The following is a 20,812-nucleotide window of genomic DNA, read 5'->3' on the forward strand; positions in this document are numbered from 1 at the left end:
AAAATCCTAATCCAGGATAATCCTCCCTCTAGGTAAGGTGGTGCTGTCAGGAGCTCGTGGATAGGTACAGGATCCAGCTGGCCAGAGATCCCTTTAAGGGATGGGCGGGTGTAGGTGCCTGCTTTAAGGATGGCTGGATTGGGTGGGCTCTTCTCGGTGTCCCCGGGAGGCCCCTGTGTCCGGTGTATGGCGGAGTGTCGGAGGATGTTCCTATTTACTTGTTATAATCTTTTATAAAATGCATGCACAACTTAGGGTACGGTCTTAACCCATTTCAGTGCCAAGATGACTGATTTCCTATTCACATGCATGCGAGCAACATCATCCTGCACCAGCCAATTAAAAGAGTCACGGACCACACACGTGGAAGGTGATGTTGGCACGGGCGAGGAAGCTTGTGGACACCACATCACTGGAGTTGAGGATAGTCTTTGTAAACTGAACCCTGAAAGCTGTTCCAATCAAAAGCTGAGCAGAGGCTAAGTGCCGGTTCACATACATGTGAATTGGATGCGCATCTAATTCGCATGACATGTGCAATAACATTGGCTTCTATTGTGCCCGTTCACATATGAAGTGCGGATTCAGTGCGAATTGAAAAAGAGTACTGTTAGATTTTTGAGCAGTGTGTTCCAGCTCAAGTATGATTTCAGGCTCGTTGACTTCCATAAGATCGCTTCTGAATCACACGTGTCATCAGTTGTGAACAGGATAAAATCCTGACCTGATCCTGATCTAAACCGCTGAACTACTTCTTCAACTCACACCGCACAAGTGTGAATCCAAACTAAAGGAGGAGTCACCAGTATGGGCTGTGGTCTCCCTGCAGCTGATTTTGCCCCATCGGTGACTTGCCATGCCTTCCTCTGTAGAGTGTGTGTAGGGCAATGCCGTTCATTGTCATCTGCACAATGCATGTCTACAGTGTGCTGCGATAACCCTGCAACACAACACAGCACACAGATGCAATTACTTTTCTTGCACAGGACTTTTTTTTGTGTACAGAGATTAGTTGACAGCATATTAAAAAATTAAATAATTTTGGGGAAAAAAAAAAAACATGCATTGCAAAGCCCTACTTTGTGTTAAGATTGAATACCCCCTCTTCATGCTCCTTCTCCAACCCTCTGCTCATAGGGAAAATAAAGGCATTCAAAGCAGAACTCCAGAAACAGCGCCTACATTACTTTTAACAGTTGCGTTTATTGAAATCGCACAAAGGTAAGCGCCTACATTTTACCTCTCTCCTTTATAATATCCCACTTCAATAGACACATTCTCTGCCTAAAAACCCAAAATGTCTTTGAGGGGCTGCACAGCTCCAACAGTCACTGAAATGCAGAAAAGTAATTAAAGAAAAGACAATGTATCTGTTTGGCACTCCTCTATGCAGGTTACATCTGACATCACTAGATGCCACGCAAATGGGAATTCTCTCCCTTGCCATTGGACTGTGATCTGCACATAGAGGTGTACGATCTGCAGGATTAAAGGATAAGTTCACCTTCAGCAGCTGTTATAAGTTGCACCCATATTTAGGATGTAACATGCTCCTATGTTCCAGCCTACCACCGCCAGCGCACCCCACTCTGACAGTGGGCAGGGATCTATTTCAGCACACCCACTGTCACTTTTTGAAAACAGCACAGCTGAGCAGAACTCCACCCACACAGCCGTGTCATTCCTGTGAGTGAAAATAACTACAAGTACCATCTGCCTCTGTGGAAGTTGTACTTGTAGTTTGAATGGGCTGCAAGCACGCTCGTAGTTCGTTCATTCTTTCTTTAGCTTTGTAACTGAAAGCCCGTAAGGGGATGCAGACACAAAGCTAGAGGAAGACTGTGCAGGAGCCTGACATTGCACCCATGATCTGCTGATTGCAAGTGCAATGCTCTGCAGGCTCCAGTAAAATAAAAAATTATATAATAAATGCACATTTTGTTACATGCATGCAAAAATAAAACATGAATTTAGGTGAACGTATCCTTTTAAGCACTTTAAGTCCGCCCTACAGCAGACTTACTGCTACAGGGTAGACATTCAGTGCAAAATCACACATATAAATGTGATTTTGCAATCCCGCTGTAGGGGGCGTGTGCATGCCGCCAGTGCGCCGCTTCTGCTGTGATTGGACACAGCAGAAGCTAATCAACAGGTGCCAGCCAACGGATGAGCACCAGCACACATTGAACGCTGAGGAGACTGACAGAACGCAGCTCTACCCATGTACACAAGGCAACGCTGTGTTCTGTCAGCGACAATCTACTAGAGTTTCTTTCCCTACAAAGCAGGGAATAAAATTTAGCAGATTGCATAGTAAAAACAGCATACACAGTAGATTGCCTAGTAAAAACACTGCTTAGGCACACAGTTAATCCTTTGATCACCTTTCCCAGCCATTATCATTAATACAGTGACAGTGTATATTTTTAGCACTGATTGCCGCCATTACTAGTATAAAAAAAAATATATACACTGCAGTTTGCAGACACTAACTTTTGTGCAAACCAAGCAATATTTTTTTTTACCAAAAATGTGTAGCAGAATAAAATTTTGGCTTGAATTTATGAAGAAATTTGATTTTAAAAAAAATGTTATTGGATATGTTTTATACCAGAAATTTAAAAAAATGGTTTAGTTTTTTTTTTTTTTTTAATTTTGGCCTTTTTTTGTTTAGAGCACAAAAAATTAAAAACCCAGGGGTGATTAAATACCACCAAAAAAAATGACAAATTTCACTTATGTACAGCGTTGCATGAGCGTTGTTAAAGTTACGCAGTGCTGAATAGCAAAAAATGGCCTGATTATGAAGGAGGTAAATCTTCCGGAGCTGAAGTGGTTAAATAGGGAAAAAAGTAAGGGAAAGTATCAAAGATGATCCAGGAAATATCAGCTTGGCTATGTTCAGCACTGTGATTATTACTATTATTATTATTTTCTTTCACAGGATTTATAGAGCAACAACAGTTTACGAGTTGCTTTACAATATAAAGGGGGACAGTACAATTACAGAATATATTTCAACAACGTTTTTGTGCGGAGTTCAGCTTTTTTCATGTTTTTCCCAACTCAGATAAGAGAACCCAATAGGCAGACCAGTGCATTTACCTCTGAGCCATGCCGTCATTTATCGCTGGGGAGCTGCCCCCTTCCTTCTTGCTGGTTATGCTGTTGGCAGCTTTGATGGCCCTGTTGTAAGACTTGTCCAATTCCTCCATGATGAACTTCAGATCAGAGCACACATGAGGAGCCGCTGTGAACCTCCAGAATAAGGTCGGCAGGTACATTAGTATTGCCACAAGCAGCAGGATATATGGGAAAAACTGCAGAGAGAGGAAAAGAAAGTCCATCATATACCAGCCGTATGTCATGAGTGAGGAGAGAATCAAATATTCATGGGAAGGCAGCCCTGTGCAAAAATGGCAATACATTGTTTGTAATGTATACATTGTTAAGGTGTTTTCTGCATTGAAAGCTGAACTTCAAGCAAAGGGCTAACTACACCACACTATACTACTACACCACACTACACTACTACACCACACTACACCACACTACACTACTACACCACACTACACTACTACACCACACTACACTACACCACACTACACTACTACACCACACTACACTACTACACCACACTACACTACTACACCACACTACACTACACCACACTACACTACTACACCACACTACTACACCACACTACACTACACTACTACACCACACTACTACACCACACTACTACACCACACTACTACACCACACTACACTACTACACTACACTACACCACACTACACTACACTACTACACCACACTACTACACCACACTACACTACTACACCACACTACACTACACTACTACACCACACTACACCACACTACACTACACTACTACACCACACTACTACACTACACTACACTACTACACCACACTACACTACACTACTACACCACACTACACTACTACACCACACTACACTACTACACCACACTACACTACTACACCACACTACACTACTACACCACACTACACTATACTACACCACACTATACTACTACACCACACTATACTACACCACACTACACTGCCACGCCACGCCACGCCACGCCACGCCACGCCACGCCACGCCACACCACACCACACCACACCACACCACACCACACCACACCACACTACACTACACTACACTACACTACACTACACTACACTACACTACACTACACTACACCACACCACACCACACCACACCACACCACACCACACTACACCACACCACACTACACCACACTACACCACACTACTACGCTACACTACTACGCTACACTACACTACACTACACTACACTACTACACCACACTACACCACACTACACTACTACACCACACTACACTACTACACCACACTACACTACTACACCACACTACACTACTACACCACACTACACTACACTACTACACCACACTACACTACACTACACTACACTACTACACCACACTACTACACTACACTACACTACTACACCACACTACACTACTACACCACACTACACTACTACACCACACTACACTACACTACTACACCACACTACACTACACTACTACACCACACTACACTACACTACTACACCACACTACACTACTACACCACACTACACTACACTACTACACCACACTACACTACTACACCACACTACACTACACTACTACACCACACTACACTACACCACAACACTACACTACACTACTACACTACACTACTACACCACACTATACTACTACACTACACTACACTACTACACCACACTACACTACTACACCACACTACACCACACTACACCACACTACACCACTACACTACACTACACTACTACACCACACTACACTACACTACTACACCACACTACACTACTACACCACACTACACTACTACACCACACTACACTACTACACCACACTACACCACACTACACTACTACACCACACTACACTACTACACCACACTACTACACCACACTACTACACCACACTACTACACCACACTACTACACCACACTACTACACCACACTACTACACCACACTACACTACACCACACTACACTACTACACCACACCACACCACACTACTACACCACACCACACCACACTACACTACACCACACTACACTACTACACCACACTACACTACACTACTACACTACACTACTACACTACTACACCACACCACACTACACTACTCTACTACACCACACTACACTACTACACCACACTACACCACACTACACTACTACACCACACTACACTACTACACCACACTACACTACTACACCACACCACACTACTACACCACACTACACTACTACACCACACTACACTACCACACTACACTACACTACTACACCACACTACACTACACTACTACACCACACTACACTACTACACCACACTACTACACTACACTACTACACCACACTACACCACACTACACTACTACACCACACTACACTACTACACTACACTACTACTACACCACACTACACTACACTACACTACACTACACTACTACACCACACTACACTACACTACACTACACCACACCACACTACACTACTACACCACACTACACTACACTACACTACTACACCACACTACACTACACTACTACACCACACTACACTACTACACCACACTACACTACTACACCACACTACACTACTACACCACACTACACTACTACACCACACTACACTACACTACTACACCACACTACACTACACTACACTACACTACTACACCACACTACTACACTACACTACACTACTACACCACACTACACTACTACACCACACTACACTACTACACCACACTACACTACACTACTACACCACACTACACTACACTACTACACCACACTACACTACACTACACTACTACACCACACTACACTACTACACCACACTACACTACACTACTACACCACACTACACTACTACACCACACTACACTACACTACTACACCACACTACACTACACCACAACACTACACTACACTACTACACTACACTACTACACCACACTATACTACTACACTACACTACTACACCACACTACACTACTACACCACACTACACTACACCACACTACACCACTACACTACACTACACTACTACACCACACTACACTACTACACCACACTACACTACACTACTACACCACACTACTACACCACACTACACTACTACACCACACTACACTACTACACCACACTACACCACACTACACTACTACACCACACTACACTACACTACTACACCACACTACACTACTACACCACACTACTACACCACACTACTACACCACACTACTACACCACACTACACTACACCACACTACACTACTACACCACACCACACCACACTACTACACCACACCACACCACACTACACTACACCACACTACACTACTACACCACACTACACTACACTACTACACCACACTACACTACACTACTACACCACACTACACTACTACACCACACTACACCACACTACACTACTACACCACACTACACCACACTACTACACCACACCACACTACTACACCACACCACACTACTACACCACACTACTACACCACACTACACTACTACACCACACTACACTACCACACTACACTACACTACTACACCAAACTACACTACACCACACTACACTACTACACCACACTACACTACTACACCACACTACTACACTACACTACACCACACTACACTACTACACCACACTACACTACTACACTACACTACACTACTACACTACACCACACTACACTACACTACACTACTACACCACACTACACCACACTACACTACTACACCACACTACTACACCACACTACTACACTACACCACACTACTACACCACACTACTACACTACACTACACTACACTACACCACACCACACTACACTACACCACACTACACTACTACACCACACTACTACACCACACTACACTACACCACACTACACTACTACACCACACTACACTACTACACCACACTACTACACTACACTACTACACCACACTACACCACACTACTACACCACACTACACTACTACACTACACTACACTACTACACCACACTACACTACACTACTACACCACACTACACTACACTACTACACCACACTACACTACTACACCACACTACACTACTACACCACACTACACCACACTACTACACCACACTACACTACACTACTACACCACACTACACTACACCCCACTACACTACACTACTACACCACACTACACTACACCCCACTACACTACAACACCACACTACACTACACCCCACTACACTACACTACTACACCACACTACACTACACTACCACACCACACTACACTACTACACTACTACACCACACTACACTACTACACCACACTACTACATCACTACACCACACTACACTACTACACCACTACACTACTACACCACACTACACTACACTACTACACCCCACTACACTACTACACCACACTACACTACTACACCACACCACACTACACTACTACACTACTACACCACACTACACTACTACACTACTACACCACACTACACTACTACACCACACCACACTACACTACTAAACCACACCACACTACTACACCCCACTACACTACTACACCCCACTACACTACTACACCCCACTACACTACCACACTACTACACCACACTACACTACTACACCACACTACACTATACTACTACACCACACTACACTACTACACCACACTACACTACACTACACTACTACACCACACTACTACACCACACTACACTACACTACTACACCACACTACACTACTACACCACACTACACTACACTACTACACCACACTACACTACTACACTACTACACCACACTACACTACACTACTACACCACACTACACTACTACACCACACTACTACACCACACTACACTACTACACCACACTACACTACTACACCACACTACACTACTACACCACACTACACTACTACACTCCACTCCACTACACTACACTGCTACACTACTACACTACACTGCTACACTACACTACTACACCACACTACACTACTACACTACACTGCTACACTACACTACTACACCACACTACACTACTACACCACACTACTACACCACACTACACTACCACACTACACTGCTACACTACACTACTACACCACACTACACCACACTACACTACTACACCACACTACCACACTACACTGCACCACACTACACTACTACACCACACTACACTGCTACACTACACTACACCACACTACACTGCTACACCACACTACACTACTACACCACACTACTACACTACACTACTACACCACACTACTACACTACACTACTACACCACACTACACTACACTGCTACACTACACCACACTACACTGCTACACTACAACACCACACTACTACACCCCACTACACTACACTACTACACCACACTACACTACTACACCACACTACAGTACTACACTACACCACACTACACTACTACACCACACTACAGTACTACACTACACCACACTACACTACTACACCCCACTACACTACTACACCACACTACACTACTACACCACACTACACCACACTACACTACTACACCCCACTACATACCACTACATACACAACTCTGCCACACAGTACTTTCCAGCAGAGAACAGTTTGCTTTTTTTTTTGCAGCAGCAGCAGCAGCAGTTCAGTAACACTTAGGGCTCATGTACACGGGGCGTTTGGAAAACTCTTCTGAATGATGGAAAACATAGGGTAAAAAACGTCAGTTTAGCCACGTTTGCATACGTGTTTATCTGTGTTTGCCTTTAGAAGCGTTTTTAAAAGATAACCTCAGGAGACCTTCCAAAACACCCAGAATGCACTAAAAAATAGTAAAAAATTAACTATTTCAGACATTTTGAGAGGAATAGAGAGAGCAGAAGCAGAGAAAGCAGTATGTGTTGAGATGACCTGTCTTTTCTGGTTGTATTCACTATGGATCCCATCATGAGCATAATGCGGCACGTTCTACCATTTTTTGCTTCACGTGAAACCTGGAACTGACTGCGCTGGTGTACCAGGTCCATTTGAATACATGGAAAATGCTTTGCATGCATTTCTGATGATGAAAAAAGGCTCTGGAGAGCATCTGGATATGGAACAGTTAAAAAAATGCTTCTAAACGCAAACGCTTATAAATGCGGTTAGCTGCGTTTACAAGCGTTTGGAGTTTGAAATGCCAGTAAAATCTACTCCTGAACGCAAGTTTGGTGCGTTCAAAAAAACAACTGTAAACTCAACTGCCTGTAAATGACGATGTGTACATGGACACATAGGAAAACATTAGGGAGAGTTCAGGGGCTGCTGAAAAAAAATGTTGAACAGCTCCTAAACGTCAGTTTAGGAGCTGCAGTGTACATGAGCCCTTAGGCCCCCTTCACACAGACAACCTGTTCAGGTCCACCTGTCAGTTTTTCAAGTGGACCTGATAATGGCAATAACCGCATGGAAAAAATCTGACATGTGGGTTGATTGATGGATTGACTTGGGTACAATCAGCCTGCCCATACATGGATCCAATCTCAGCTGGTCTCTGCTGAAATTCGAACTGTCTATGGCCGACTCTACTCTTCTCATGTGATAATGCTGGTAATCGGCTACTCAGGTACTAAGCACTGTCACATGTGCGCTCAGCTCTGTGTAAGCTTCAAGTCACAAGGATTTACAGGGCTTTTTCTTCTTCACTCCCATCTGCCAAACAAAACTGCAGAGGAACAAAAGAAAAATTATTATGTGCAGCTGTGAAGGGCAACAGCTAAGTGAACCCCTATTAGATTGCAAGCTCTTGTGACAAGAGCTCTCTTAACCCTCTTGTTTGTAACTTTGCGGTCATCCTTTATAAGTTAAAGTGCTGCACAAGCAGGCACTATATAAATCATATATGTATAAAAATAAATCCTTGCTTTTCCCTGTAACAGACTGCAATTTGTCGCTTATCAATAAGGAACAATGCAATAGTTAGGCTCCATGTACACGGGACGATTGGAAAACTCTTCTGAACGATGGAAACTGACTGCTGAAAAACGTAGGTTAAAAAAAAGTCTGTTTAGCTGCGTTTGCATACCGCGTTTATGCACGTTTGCGTTTAGAAGCGTTTTTTAAAGATAACATCAGGAGACCTTCCAAAATGCCCAAAATGCACTGAAAAACAGTAAAAAATGAACTATTTCAGACATTTTGAGAGAAATAGAGAGAGCAGAAGCAGAGAGAGCAGTATGTGTGGAGATGACCTGTCTTTTCTGGTTGTATTCACTATGGATCCCATCATGAGCATAATGCGGCACGTTCTACCATTTATTCCTTCACGCAAAATCTGGAACTGACTGCGCTGGTGTACCGCGTCCATTTGAATACATGGAAAACGCTTTGCATGCATTTCTGATGATGAAAAAAGCTCTGGACAGCATCTGGATATGGAACAGTTAAAAAACGCTTCTAAACGCAAACGCTTATAAACGAGGTTAGCCGCGTTTACAAGCATTTGAAATGCTGATAAAATCTACTCCTGAATGCAAGTTTGGTGCATTTAAAAAAACGACTGTAAACTCAACTGCCTGTAAACGACGATGTGTACATGGACACATAGGAAAACATTAGGGAGAGTTCAGGGGCTGCTGAAAAAAATGCAGAAAAGCTCCTAAACGTCAGTTTATCAGCTGCATTGTACATGAACCATTATAGTTATATGCTGCCACAGCAGTTTGCTTTATCCTTTGGCACCAAATGGAAGGGGAAACTGAGGACAGTTGTTAGTGCATTCCCTTTTCTAGGCAATCCGTGTCTCTCACCCCAACGTTCATTTAGTTTCACTTTCCTAGTAGAGACAGGGCTTAAGAAAGTCATCAGCTTCTTTCACTTCAAAAGACTGGTAAAACATCGTTTTTACTGCACTTTATATGAAGAAAACTATGTTGTATTCAATATCCGCGTTGTACTGAAGAGTTAAGCTGCCTGTGGATTGTGCCAAATCAGCAAGTTACCATAACTGTCCACACAGACTGCATCTAAGGAGGAATGTCATTGCACAGATCGGCATTTGCTAGTAATATTGACTAGGTAATACTTTTCATAACAGGTGTTTACTGACATCTTACATAAAAGACTCTCAGAATTATGAAACCTAATTAGCACATCTTCTCTATGTATGGGTCTCCTCAGAGACCTCAGGGCCTTCCATCTAGCCTGTAATAGCAAAGCATTGAGGAATCTTACCTTGTGAAGCCACAGAGGGATGTTCCCCGAGTCACTGTGTGACAAGTGTTTCTGCTGCACGGCCGCCCAACAGAAGGAGTCCACATAGGCAGCCTGTCTCCAGGAGAAGGAGCTGGGGGCAAAGCAGCTGATCTGAGCACCTGTCACCCAACAAACACAGAATATCAGTCAGTATTAAAGTGGCCCTGTCATTATACTTCACATCAATAGGGTACTTGTCAGAAATGGCATCAAATCACATTGTTATACTGCACCCTTGGGTGACCTAATGCCAAGGCGGTCTGAATCACATGATCTCTAGATCAGGGGTGGGCAACCTGCGGCTCTCTAGCTGTTGTGGAACTACATTTCCCATGAGGCATTGCAACATTACAAAACTGACAGTTACAGCTATGACTTGCAGAGGCTTGATGGAACTTGTAGTCCTGCAACAGCTGGAGAGCCACAGGTTGCCTACCCCTGGCCTAGATGAAAGCATTGTGGATGATTCCTGTCATTAGAGAACGCAGACAGTCTATTGCTTCTCAAAAGATCTGAAATAAGAGGATCAGCAAGTCTGACATCATGAGAGGAAATAAACAGCACACAGAAACAAGATGCTTAATAAGTCAACATGCATTCAAAAGATCATTTACATTTTTTTTTTGGATTTGGGTGTCATGGTCAGATCCATGTTTTGTTTTTTTTTATTGCTGTCTGTGTCCCCATAGAGGATTCACCCTCTGTAACTGTACTAATCACAAATGTCACCAATGACATGAACTGGAACTAGAGGGGAGTTCTTCCGATGGGGATTCCTGTTTAAGTGACAACACTGGAAAGACATCCTCTTCCTTCCTGTAGCGTGTCCACATCAGGACGTGAAAGGAAGTCATAGATCTGGGGAAAATGACAGAGGCTATAACCCTCCCTTACTCTGTTCAACAAGGTGTTGGCTTTAGATATACCTTAGAAGATACACAGCTACACTTTTTAAATATAGAAATCATTTAGGATGACTACAGTTTCTCTTTAATTTTAAAGAAAGCAGAGTTATTAAAACACAGAAAGCTTCTGTAAAAAAAAAAAAAAAATATATATATATATATATATATATACACACACATACACACATACACACACATATTCACATACATACACATATATATATATATACATACATACACACACACACATACTATATTACTATAAAAGTACTGGAACGTCTGTCTTTACACGCTCATGAACTTTAATGGCCCCCCAGTCTTAGTCCGTAGGGTTCAATATTGAGTTGGCCCCGCCCTTTGCAGCAATAACAGCTTCAACTCTTCTGGGAAGGCTGTCCACAAGGTTTAGGAGGGTGTCTATGGGAATGTTTGACCAATTCTTCCAGAAGCGCATTTGTGAGGTCAGGCACTGATGTCGGATGAGAAGGCCTGGCTCGCAGTCTCTGCTCTAATTCATCCCAAATGTGTTTTATCAGGTTGAGGTCGGGACTCTGTACAGGCCAGTCAAGTTCCTCCACCCCAAACTCACTCATCCTTGTCTTTATGGACCTTGCTTTGTGCACTGGTGTGCAGTCATGTTGGATCAGGAAGGGGCCATCCCCAAACTGTTCCCACAAAGTTGGGAGCATGAAATTGTCCAAAATGTCTTGGTATGCTGACGCCTTAGGAGTTCCCTTCACTGGAATTAAGGGGCCAACCCAACCCCTGAAAAACAACCCCACACCATAATCCCCCTCCACCAAACTTTACACTTGGCACAATGCAGTCAGGTAAGTACCGTTCTCCTGGCAACCGCCAAACCCAAACACGTCCATCGGATTGCCAGACAGAGAAGCGTGATTGGTCACTCCAGAGAACACATCTCCACTGTTCTAGAGTCCAGTGGTGGCGTGCTTTACAAGACTACATCCGACACTTATTGCACAGGTGACAACCTATCACAGTACCACGCTTGAACTCACTGAGCTCCTGAGAGCGACCCATTCTTTCACAAATGTTTGTAGAAGCAGTCTGCATGCCTAGGAGCTTGATTTTATACACCTGTGACCATGGAGGTGATTGCAACACCTGAATCCAATGATTTGGAGGGCTGGCCCAATACTTTTGGCAATATAGTGTGTGTGTATATATACACACATACACGGAAAGTAAACTAAGTATTGAACACATCACCATTTTTCTCGGTAATAATTTTTCTATAGTTGCTATTGACATGAAATTGTCACCACATGTTGGTAACAATCCATACATACAAAGACACCAAACCAAATATGTTAAGAAATGAAGTTATGTGTAATAAAAATGGAATGACACAGGGAAAAAGTATTGAACACGCTAACTGAAACCTAAAGAACTAAATATCAGAGTTCATAGAAGAGGCCCACAGAACCTTCTAGATTTGAAAACTGTTTATGTGGAAGAATGGGCCAAAATCACACCTGAGCAATGCATGTGACTAGTTTCTCCATACTGGAGGCATCTTGAAGATGTCATTACCAACAAAGGATTTTGTACGAAGTATTAAATAAATTTCAGTTAGCGTGTTCAATACATTTATTGTGCCATTTCATTTTATTACACACAACTTCATTTCTGAACCTATTTGTTTTGGTGTCTTTGGAAGTATGGATTGTTACCGACACGTGGTGAAAATTTAATGTCAACAGCACCTTTAGAAATATATTTATTGAGAAAAATGGTGACGCGTTCAATACTTATTTTACCGTGTGTGTGGTTTGTTTTTTTTTTTACATTTATTCATTTTTTTTTTTTCACTTAGCGGTTTGCCAGGCTTTCCATTTCAAAGGCAAAAACAATCAAGTAGTCAGAACCCCCTTTCAGGTATTATTAGAAAGTCTACATAAATGCCAAAATTTGCTGTGTCTAATATTCACAGAACAGTGAAACTCTCTGTAAATGGATGGACGTGGCTGTACAGGCAGGCGCGCCAAATTCAAACGAAACCATGGGTGTAAGATGGTCTAAAGCCTTTAGTACAGAGTTTTTTTTTCTGCATCCAGTTCGCTCTGACATTATTCTATACAACACTGCCCCCCAATGGTCACAATCTCAAGTTCTGAATTCCGATGCGATTCTTACATACAAAACTGTCATTACATTTCTGATTTTTCTCTCGAGTTCACATATGCCTAGCACGTCCCTCATTTACTGCGGTCCTTGAAGCATAAAGGCTAGGATTTAAGGGTGGACGCTTTCTTGATGGACCAAAGCTTTCTTCATTCGTTACCAGGCCGTTAATTATGGAAATCCTAACCCAATGAGAATTATGTTCCATAAATTGTGCAGCTTTGACATAGGAAGCCATGTAGAACGAATGACACACAATAACATAAAATGGCAAATAGATTTAAGAAAGAGAAAGAAAGAGAAAAAATAGAGAAAGAGAGAAAGAGAAAAGAGAGAAAGAGAAAAGAGAGAAATAGAAAAGAAGAGAGAAGAGAGAGAGAAGAGAGAGAGAAAGAGGGGGAGAGAGAGAGAGAGAGAGAGAGAGAGAGAGAGAAAGAAAGGAGAAAGAACAACGAAAGAGAAAAAGAGAAAGAACGACAAAAGAGAAAGAAAGAGAAAGAAAGACAAAAGAGAAAGAAAGACGAAAGAGAAAGGAGAAGAGAGAAAAGAAAGAGAGAAGAGCAGACTCTGCACATTACTTCAATATGTAGAAAGCTCCAGGCCTGCAGCACCATCTTGTGGTTGTTCATAGACTGTACATGCACACTTGTCATTCTATTATAAGAATTCTGTACACAAAGTTTGTTTATTTTTTTCTTGAAAGCAGAACTTAACACAAAAGGGGAATTTCTGCTTTATGCTCCCCCCCCCCCACCTTCTATTTTTGGCACTAGAAGGGGGGCTATTTGGTTTTACCAGGTATCCATTCCCACTTGGCAGGGTGGATACACTGTCAGTTCTCCTCCACCCCACCCACAACCAGGTCCCATGAGGCTGCAGGATCATTCACAAAGGGCAGCCTGGCTCAGTTATGCACAGTGCAGGCCGGTGGTGAAGGAATTCCAGCTGGCTGCCCACAGTAAACATACCAGTTTCAGGGACCCAAAGATAGTGAAGAACCAGTCCGGGTGAGTACGGCGCTGGACCTCGGACAGGTAAGTGTCCTTTTAGTAACAGACAGCAGATCCAGTATTTGTAGCTGCTGACCATTGTTTTTCTCATACAGGGCACAGAATCACTATAACCAAATGAATAGCGTTTTTTAGAGCAGTCAGTGTAATGCTGAACTCCAAGAACATAGAAAATATCGCACATTCTGGCTATTGTGTCATCTTTAAAAAAAAAAAAATGTGACTAGTTTAAAGCTGGACTCCGGCAATCCGCTAAATACACAGATGATATAAGTGTAAAAGAGCTGTTTTACCTGCCAATGGATCTGTACTTTGGATCATTCAGTTCTGAGATTTACAGTTCATGGCTCTACTACACATCACAGGCCTGTCTGACATCCCGAGTCTTTCTGCTACACTTCGTTAACAGCCTGTGAATGGACAGTGAATGGAGAATCCGCACACTCTGCTCTCCCCTCCTATCAGCAAGCATAATTCACTACAGCACAATCGCTTTGATAGTACAACAGGATTAAAGGGTAAGCTCACCTTTTGGAACATATTGAAGGTTCCACCCGTTTTTAATATGGAACATCCCAGTGCTGTAGCTATTGCCCCTTCCCTGTGACAGCAGTACAGGGAGAAGCTCCCCATACTAGCTGTCAGTTTTTTAAATCAACACAGCCATGTGAGGCTCTGCACACACGGCCGCGCCACTCATTCACAGAGTTCTGTGAATGAATGAACTACAAGTCCTGACAGCCTTTGCAGCTGTCAGCTTGTCGTTCTCAATTAATGACCACAGTGCTGTGGAGCGCCATGGTAATTCATTGATTCTGCCTGTCAATATATCTGCTTGTTCATACATCCCATAGAGGCAAGCGGATATACGGACAGATCTGCTGATCGCTGGTGCAATGGTTTACAGGCTCCTGCAACAAAAAATCATAAGTGCACTTTTTTTTACCTTCACAAAATATGCATTTATTATTTTTTGTCAAAGGGTGAACTTATCCTTTACGGTCGAGAGAGGAGGCCAGAACCAGGATCCAATCAGGATTTACTGCTGCAAATGTGCCAACAGGGGAGGAAAGGCCTCAGGCACACTGGATGTTTCTAACGCTGCTCCTAGCTTTTCTTTTTTTGCCTTTAACCACTTCCTGTCCGGCCCATGTATATAAACAGCAAGACGGGAGCAATGCAGGAGTGGGTGTCCGTTTATAAACGTCCTCCCGCTTCCCTGCCTGTGCGTGCTCCCTGGGAGTGCGCAGCACCGTGATCCAATCACTGTAAGGGACCTCTGTGTGAGGTCCTGATCATGTGATCACTGATTGGCCAATCAGTGACCACATGAACAGTAGTAAACAAGATGTCACTTCTGACATCATTGCTTACTACATGTGAAATCTGTGAATGATCACAGAGGTCACATGGTACAAGGCTATTCACAACAGTACCATGTGACAAGCTGTGACCAATCACTGCGCTCACAGTATTTCTCAATGGCTGCAAGAATGCAGCCAGAGAGAAGGAGAAATGATTGGTTTACAGCCTTTATGGGTGTAAATGCAAAAAAAAAATCTTCCTCACCCCCCACACGTAGTACAGTGTCACTATGGTGACGCTGTAGTGCTAGGGTGACAGCATGTTAAATAAAATTAAAAATAAAATAATATAATAAAAATAAATGAAAATGTAAAATAATTTGGGTTATTTTTTTTTTTACTAAAAAGATAACTGAATACATTTTGGCCAAGATTTATGAAGAAAGATTATTTACAAAATTTTATTTTTCAAAATCTTTTTCATTTATATAGCAAAAAAAAAAAAATACAACCAAAAAAAAAGTTTTATCTGTCTCAAAAAAGTGCTAAAAAATTAATATGGGTACAATGTTGCATGACCGTGCAATTGCCATTCAAAGTGTGATAGCGCTGAAAGCTAGCCTGGACAGGAAGGGGGTGAAAGTGTCCGGACTGGAAGTGGTTAAACACCCCTGCATTTCTCTCTCTCTCTCTCTCTCAAAGGGCATTTAGAAACAGAAAACTCACTGTCAGCGTGTCCAGGAGAAGCAGCGTTTTGGCAGAAAAAAAACACTTAACGCATCTAAACGCATGTCAACACTAGACCCATCAATCGTTTCTGCATTCATTCATTTCAATGACCAGAACAACGTATTATACTAAAAAGTTATTTTTAATTACTTGTGAGCCACTAGAAGGTGCTCACATGTGTTTCTATATGTAATAGATTAGATCGCTGGCTTCCTTGCCCATCCTCACTTGGTGTGCATCAATAGATAGATAGTAGAAGGAGGGGGAGGGGCAGTGACGTCACCACGCATCCGCACAGAGAAACGGCGAGTATTGACAGTGTGCACAGGCACACCTACAAGGCTGATCTGACCGCTGTCTACAGCGTATTGTACATACAAAAGCGCACCTTTATCTTTTTTTATGTGAGTGTAATACCAGCGCACATTAAAGCCCTGTACCCCAGATAAGACACTATGCATCTCTTCTTTTTTACATGTCCCATTCTAGGAGGATAAGATCAAGCAGCTTGCTGAGTAGGATAAGATCAAGCAGCTTGCTGAGGAAGGAAAGGAATCCGTTTATCATATTGACCCATGGTGCAGTCTATATTGCACACTTTTATTCAATTTGCCACAGAGGAGAGCACATTGCAATCTATTTTATATTACATTTATTGGGAGACTGGTACTACATTGTAGAAAAGTTTTTTCTTATACAGTCTAAGATCACCACTGGGATATCAACGTATTATACTAGCCAATGAAATGAATGACGTCCAAGCGCTTAATGCGCCTAAACACACCTAAACGGGTCTAGACATGTTTACAATGTTTTTGCTGCCAAAACGCTGCCGTCAGGAGCAAAGGCCTCTAGCAGAGATGGCCAAACACCCTGTGTGCTCCAAGTTCTGGGACCAAACCCCGGATTTCATTTCCAATATCATGGGACAACGGGTGCCTAACGACCGTCTTGTGTTGCCATTCAGAAGCTCCACAGTGGGATGACAACAAAACGGTCTTTTGGCGGCCCGCAGTCCCATTGTAAAAGTATGGACCATCTCTTCACCACCAACCATCACCACAGTTAAAGTGACCTCACAAAGCTCCTCTATAGAGGAAAACTCGATGTGAAAATGCAAAATGGTACCCCCACTAAATGCTTCTTTACCAGATGGAGATCATTTATTGAATTTACCTTTTTGTCATCCGAATTAGCTTCACTAATGGCTTCCTTTCAATATTCCAAGTGGTATTCTAAGGCCCCATGTACACGGGACACTTCTGAACGATGGAAACTGACTGCTGGAAAACGTAGCTTACAAAACGTCTGTTTAGCCGCGTTTGCATACTGCGTTTTTTCGCATTTATTAGCGTTTGCGTTTAGAAGTATCTTTTAAAGATAAGTTCAGGAGACCTTCCAAAATGCCCAGAATGCACTGAAAAACAGCACAAAATTAACTATTTCAGACATTTTGAGATCAGTAGATCAACTTCTGTTCAATCACAGTACGCATACATGGATCAAAATATGTCCGGTCCCTGCTGAACCCCCTGAATTTTGATCCACGTAGGGCCAGCTTTAGTTTCACTTAGCCTAAATAATGTCTCATTGTTTCAGAATTTGGAGAACAGTTATTTTCACAGGCTACCTTTTCAGAAGCATTTTCAAACATTGCATGAAACTTTCTGATTGGACGAGGTAAAAAATGTGAGGTCACTGCAGGGGCGGACTGACAATTCATTGGGCCCCCGGGCAATAGGGGATCATGGGGCCCCTGTGTCCTGGCCCACACCCAAAAAGCCTATGAAAAAGCCAATGAAAGGTACCAGGGGCATCTCATGGGGCACCCTACTGACCCCGGGCCCTCGGGCATTGCCCGAGTGCTCGAATGGTCAGTCCACCCTGGTCTAGGGTACAATGTCAGGGGTACTCCAGGGCTGGGAGAATACAGAGCACATAGAAGAGTCTATGTGGGTCACTGCCTCCTCATCGTCCAATCTGAACACCTTTTATTTATTGGAAAAAGTAGGCTTTTTTATAATTGGCAGAGGTGCCAAGTGAGTAAATAACAAAATAAAATAAATTTGGGAACTCGGGCACTGCCGAGGGCCCTGGGTCAGTAGGGGGCCCCATGAGATGCCCCTGGTACTTTTCTCATAGGCTTTTTTGGGTGTGGGTGAGGAAACAGGGGCCCCATGATCCTCTATTGCCTGGGAGCCCCAGAGTTGTCAGTCCACCCCTGCACCCCCCTATCGTCAGTGTGCACAGGGGAAGCCATTTTTCTGCCCAAAAGCTCCTCTCTTGAGCATGCTGGCATTTGTATTTCACTATGTGAATGCTCCGTGTGTGAAAGGACCCATAGGCTAACAGAGGTGCTTTTACAGGCAGGAAAAAAAGTCAAACACTTGTAAAACCAGCATTTTTTTAATCAGTATTAATCACAGTACCCATACATGGATCAAAATATGTCTGGTCCTTGCTGAACCCCCTGAATTTTGATCCATGTAGGGCCAGCATTAGCTTCACTTAAAGAAGAACTAAAGGAATTTTCTTTTTTTTTCATTTTGCATAGCATAACGGAGAGTTATAACCCCTGTCAGATTTTGTGGGGGAATCCCTGCAATTTAAAGCAGAGCTCCACCCAAAAGGGGAAGTTCCGCTTTAAGGACTGCTCCCCCGCTCCCCATTAAGGATTGGCACCTTTGGGGGGTGGGGGGGGATTTGACAGGTACCCGCTCCCACTTCCGGTCCGATCGCCTAGGCGACTGGAAGCGAAAGGTGTCCCCTCTCCCTGTAGTCTTTTGGAACACGTGACAAGTCCCAGAAGACTACAGGACCATTCATGAAGTGCAGCGCTACTCGCACATGTGCAGTGGGTACCTTGGTCAGATGGTCTCTGGCAACACCCCTTTGATATGACAGTTAGTTAAGTTCTACGTTTAGGACCTTGGCAGATCTCAGATGAAAAAAGGATTACAATATCTTTGTATATATTTACAGCATGGTCTTGGTCTGGAATTCTTCTTCATTTCCCTTTACTTAAAGTGGAGCTCCACCCAAAAGGGGAAGTTCCACTTTAAGGAATGCTCCCCATTAAGGATTGGTACCTTTGGGGGGCGGGGGAGAGCAGGTACCTGAATTTGACAGGTACCTGCTCCCACTTCCGGTCTGATCACCTAGGCGATTGGAAATGGAAGTTGTCCTCCCTCCCTCCCTGTAGTCTTTTGGGACACATGACAGGTCACAGAAGACTACAGGACCATTCATGAAGAGCAGCGCTACTCGTGCATGCGCAGTGGGCACCCGGCTGTGAAGCCGCAAGCTATCACAGCCGGGTGCCCACACTGAAGATGCCAGCGCCTGGAATACAGGACAACC

The 20,812-nt window shown here is 43.3% G+C and overlaps 1 protein-coding gene across 1 annotated transcript in view; it reads right to left on the minus strand.

Moving 5' to 3' along the window:
• The window catches only part of PANX1 (pannexin 1), a 72,175-nt gene that overhangs the window by 9,431 nt on the left and 41,932 nt on the right, over window positions 1-20,812 (minus strand). The window contains exons 2-3 of the mRNA XM_089655632.1: window positions 11,336-11,475; window positions 3,109-3,323 (exon numbers count right to left, since the gene is read on the minus strand). Of these exons, the coding sequence (XP_089511758.1) occupies window positions 3,109-3,323; window positions 11,336-11,475 (355 nt within the window). The remainder of the gene's footprint in view (window positions 1-3,108; window positions 3,324-11,335; window positions 11,476-20,812) is intronic.

The sequence above is a fragment of the Staurois parvus genome, unplaced genomic scaffold (genome assembly GCF_062004578.1).
Source record: "Staurois parvus isolate SC_StPar_1 unplaced genomic scaffold, SC_StPar_1.0 ptg000858l, whole genome shotgun sequence".
Classification (NCBI taxonomy): Eukaryota; Metazoa; Chordata; class Amphibia; order Anura; family Ranidae; genus Staurois; species Staurois parvus.